The sequence below is a fragment of the Drosophila rhopaloa genome, unplaced genomic scaffold (assembly GCF_018152115.1).
Source record: "Drosophila rhopaloa isolate 14029-0021.01 unplaced genomic scaffold, ASM1815211v1 contig_162, whole genome shotgun sequence".
Lineage (NCBI taxonomy): Eukaryota > Metazoa > Arthropoda > Insecta > Diptera > Drosophilidae > Drosophila > Drosophila rhopaloa.
The window spans coordinates 353,592-358,372 of NW_025335042.1; the positions used below are offsets into that span (position 1 = coordinate 353,592).

The window sequence follows — 4,781 nt, forward strand, 5'->3', positions numbered from 1 at the left end:
AGGCACAACAGGCTACAATGATTTTTTGAGCTTAGCATGGATTGCTTAACAAAGTTCGTTGTACAGCCATCCACCTAGCGCTGAGAATCCCAAATGCGTTCTCAATTCAACGACGAGCCCGACTTAGCCTGTAGTTAAAAATCCGCTCCTCCCTATGCAGATCCTTGCCACTATACGGCTTCATGATGCGCTTATGAAGGGGGAATGCATCATCACCAACAATGTGATAAGGGGCTTGATGGCCGTTTATAACATTGTCCTCCGGAAAGGGCAGCTGGTCTAAGAGCAACTGTTTGCCAAGATCGCTGTGGGAGAAGGCATTCATGTCTCCTTCGCTACCAAAAGCCCCCACATCAATGTATGTGAAGCGATAGTGAGCGTTGCAGATTGCCATAAGCACAATCGAATGAAAGCCCTACATTACAAACAAATTAAATTTGTTATTGAATTCTATTGGCATTTAAAAAGTACTTACCTTATAATTGTAAAAAGGCTTCCGCTATTTGGCGGGCCTTTTATCGCCACATGCTTTCCGTCGACTGCTCCAATACAATTAGGAAAGTTTCATTCCTCTTCGAAGCCTTTAACCCACATCAGCATATTCCCCGTCGTCCACTTGGGGAATTCATCCCGCAAAGCAGTCCAAATGGCAATAGACACCTGGAGGAGAATCACTCCAAAATGATGCTTACTGATCCGATAAGTTGAAAATACATAAATATATTGTTATCTAAGACTAAATATTTAAAATCTAATTACTCTAAAACGATGGCCAACTTTGCTTTTATTGGTATAGCATCTGGGCGAGAGTGTTAAAACTCTTCTGAGGCATGTGAAAGTTTTCGAAAAACATTGAGGGAGTCTGCAACAAGTTTTGAAACTTTAAAATGATAAGAAAATATTTTTTAGTGCACGAATATTAATACATTATTGAACAGTATTACTTACGTCGGAAGCATATCGGCTTTTAAGGGCCCTTTCCTGCAGATATGGGCTCACCCAATATTTCGGCCGATGTATTTTGTCCTCCTCCTCTAGTGCTACAATACATGCCGCCATGCTGACAACCAAAATCAAGTTTGTGTTTTTTGAACTCGACATTTTCGTTTCATTTAACTTTGTTTGCTTTTTTGTTTGTCAACAAACCCAGCTGATTGACAGTAAGACCGTAGTAAGCTCAGTTCAGATGAAATCTCGAAACTTTGGTCACACTGGAAAGATTAAAGTTTTTACGCTAGCATAATCGTTTGTCGATCTGGATCTTGTAAACAAACCCAGCTGATTGACAGTACGACCGTAGCACGCATATTTCTGATGAACTCTCAAAATTTTAGTCACACTACAGAGATTGAAGTTTTTACGCTAGCGTACTCGTTAGTCGATCTGAGTACTAGGCTTAAGACTGCACAGGGCCTTGTGAAGCTTTGAGTAGATAAGTTAACACGGTCACCCGGCAACAGAGAAGTTGCCAAACTGATCACGCGTAGCCGGCATGAGAATAATGCAAAGCCAGCGACACCTGCGGATATTGCACAACGACGGTAGCAGAAGCCCAAGCTTCGGTCAGCGCTATCAGCGGGCAATGCACTGCGACGCAACCGACGGCTACCCAACACCACACACGGGGCGCCGGGTCAGCACTTTCAGGGCATAGGGCTAGCTTTCATTATAAGAATTTATGTACTTAGTATTTAGTTGAATTTTGGAAATAAATCGTGACGGTCATCGCCTCCCGAAACCTAAGTCTTCTCATTCGCGCAGTACCGCGTCTTAAGTAAAAACCTGAATAAGGAAATAATTAATTGGCACCCAACGCGTTCGTAAGACCCTCGATCATGAGAGAGAGCGAGAGGTAAACAGCTGGTGTTCACTTTTCGTTAGTCCTTTTTTTCGCCTCGGTACTCAGATCGACGAAAAAATGAACTTGGGGTGAACCCTAGCGAAAAGAATAAAAAATGTAATCTTTTGGCGTGCGCTTCTCACTGAACAATTTAAAAAAAAGGGGGAGGAGTTTACATGTGAGGACAAAATACCATTAATACCATATGGGGTGCCTCTTGTCAGAGCAAAGTGTTTCTTAGGTCAAAAATGTACGAAAAAACACAATATAAGTGCAGCTAAGAACTTTAAATTAGCAAATAATTATCAGTAAATTAAAAAAAGACAATTGTTAAATTTAAATTTTATTGTTTTTTAATTTCTTTGTACAGCGGCAGACTTGTCTTGCCAACTACCTTGATAATATCTTTTAAAGGCTCTTTCCCGCATATACGATATTTGAATTTTAACTGCTTGTAGCCTAGTATCCTGATCGACGAAAACCGTACGCCAGTTATGAAAGAGAGCGAGAGGCAACAGCTGGCGTTCACTTTTCGTGAAGCTTTTTTGACCTAGGTCTCCAGTTCGACGAAAAAAATACCAGAAAATTGCATCGCGTTGCCAACCACCTGAAATGAACTTTGGGTGAACCCTAGCAAAAAGAATAAAAAATTTAATCTTTTGGCGTGCGCTTCTCATCGTGTATTTAAAAAAATGGAGGGAAAAAATCAGAAAACCCGCAAAAGTCGGTTGCTGGAGTTCAATAGTGTGAAAAAAATAGCATTGATACGATGCGAGGAGTCGCGCCCAGAATTGTGGGACCTTTCGAATAAAAAGCATTTTAATGCAACTTTCATAAAAAGATCGTGGGAGGAAATAGCCTGGGAAATGGACAAAGATGGTAAGTTATAATGTACATTTTTAAATATTTGTTAACGTGGACATATACAATATTTATGTTTAGATAATAGTTGCAAGCTGGCGGGGAAGTCTCTGCGGGACAGTTACAAGTACCACAAGTGCAAGCAGCCTAAGAGTGAAAGTGCTGGAGAAGACCCACTGGAGAAGCCTACAGGTGCTGCAGAGTGGGATTTCGCCCCCTACATGGGCTTCCTGCCGGACTTATCCACGCAGAGCCTACTGCCTCCAAAAATTTTTTAACATTATACTAATATAATATATTTTTAAAAGAACAACCCAATCTGCTTTTTCGGAGAGCGACGGAGCCCAAGCAATGGACTACTCCATTGACGAGTCTCAAGACCCTATTAAAGTTGGCTTTTTGGAAGCGGAAGTGGAGCTGGAGGTCGGGCTGTCTGTGGTCCAAAAAGAACTCTATTCCTATGTAAGTTGCCCAATTTCTATTAAATAATATAATTTCTTCTAAAATATACCTATACTTTCAAAGGGTGGAGGAAGAAGGACCGCCAAGAAGCGAAAGGTGGAGGAAACACCAGCAGCCAAAATGTGCGACGTGTTGGGCAACTTCCTGGAGCAACAACAAAAGGCTCCCCTTCCCACTCTTCCAAGGCCGGTATATGCCTACTGGGAGTCGATTCTAAGCACGTTTCCTCCGGAACGTGCTGCCGAAGTCGAAAGGAAGATGACCCAGCTTCTGTGGGAGGAGAAAGACGCCAGCCGATAATTCAATAAAAAGAAAAACAAGAAAGGAAAGCTAACTTCGGGCGGAGCCGAAGTTGATATACCCTTGCAGAATACTCTGTAAATTATATTCTCCAAAATTATTCATATGATGCATTCTTAATACTCATAAAAAATCCCAACTTCCTAACTTTAAAAACACCAAAAATATGGCATTTCCAATCGTTCAATTATATGGTAAGTATAGGATATAGTCGGCCGATCCTTATGAAATTTGGTAGGTCGGATTGATTGGCCAAATATAAAACCCATAGAAAATCCCAACTTTCTAACTTTACAAACACCAAAGTTATAGCATTTCCGATCAATCAGTTATATGGCAGCTATAGGATATAGTCGGCCGATCCCGGCCGTTCCGACTTATATACTGCGTGCAAAGGAAAGAAGGGTGTGTGCAAAGTTTGAACTCGATAGCTTTAAAACTGAGAGACTAGTTTGCGTAGAAACAGACAGACGGACATGGCTATATCAACTCAGGAGGTGATCCTGATCAAGAATATATATACTTTATAGGGTCGGAGATGTCTCCTTCACTGCGTTGCACACTTTTGACCAAAATTATAATACCCTCTGCAAGGGTATAAAAATTTAACATTGCAAAATAACTTTTAATGTTTTTTTAATTTCTTTGTATACCGGCAGACTCGTCTTGCCAAGGTACTTGAGAATATCCAGCACTTCCGTTTAAATATTCTTTAAGGTTGTTTCGAACCTCTTTACTGAAGTCTTGTGGGCGACTTCGTCGGCAGGGTCGCAAGTCGGTCAGACAGTGCTTGGTATCTCCTGCATCGAGTAAGTTGCTGGACTCTCCCGCATCAAAAAATTATGCAAGGCACAACAGGCTACAATGATTTTTTGAGCTTAGCATGGATTGCTTAACAAAGTTCGTTGTACAGCCATCCACCTAGCGCTGAGAATCCCAAATGCGTTCTCAATTCAACGACGAGCCCGACTTAGCCTGTAGTTAAAAATCCGCTCCTCCCTATGCAGATCCTTGCCACTATACGGCTTCATGATGCGCTTATGAAGGGGGAATGCATCATCACCAACAATGTGATAAGGGGCTTGATGGCCGTTTATAACATTGTCCTCCGGAAAGGGCAGCTGGTCTAAGAGCAACTGTTTGCCAAGATCGCTGTGGGAGAAGGCATTCATGTCTCCTTCGCTACCAAAAGCCCCCACATCAATGTATGTGAAGCGATAGTGAGCGTTGCAGATTGCCATAAGCACAATCGAATGAAAGCCCTACATTACAAACAAATTAAATTTGTTATTGAATTCTATTGGCATTTAAAAAGTAC

General features: G+C 41.6%; 1 protein-coding gene across 1 annotated transcript; it reads left to right on the plus strand.

The window, feature by feature from the left end:
- The first annotated feature begins 2,646 nt into the window (after nt 1-2,646).
- LOC108040581 lies at nt 2,647-3,406 on the plus strand. The gene is made up of 4 exons (XM_017118085.2): nt 2,647-2,719; nt 2,783-2,893; nt 3,010-3,163; nt 3,227-3,406. Exons 1-4 carry the CDS (start codon nt 2,707-2,709, stop codon nt 3,378-3,380), a joined length of 432 nt encoding a protein of 143 aa, XP_016973574.2. The 5' UTR covers nt 2,647-2,706; the 3' UTR covers nt 3,381-3,406.
- Nucleotides 3,407-4,781: the final 1,375 nt, after the last annotated feature.

Coding starts and splice junctions, on each gene's coding strand:
- LOC108040581 (XM_017118085.2), top strand. Junction 2,894..3,009: donor CCCACTGGAGAAGCCTACAG/GTGCTGCAGAGT, acceptor TATTTTTAAAAG/AACAACCCAATCTGCTTTTT. Junction 3,164..3,226: donor AAAAAGAACTCTATTCCTAT/GTAAGTTGCCCA, acceptor ATACTTTCAAAG/GGTGGAGGAAGAAGGACCGC.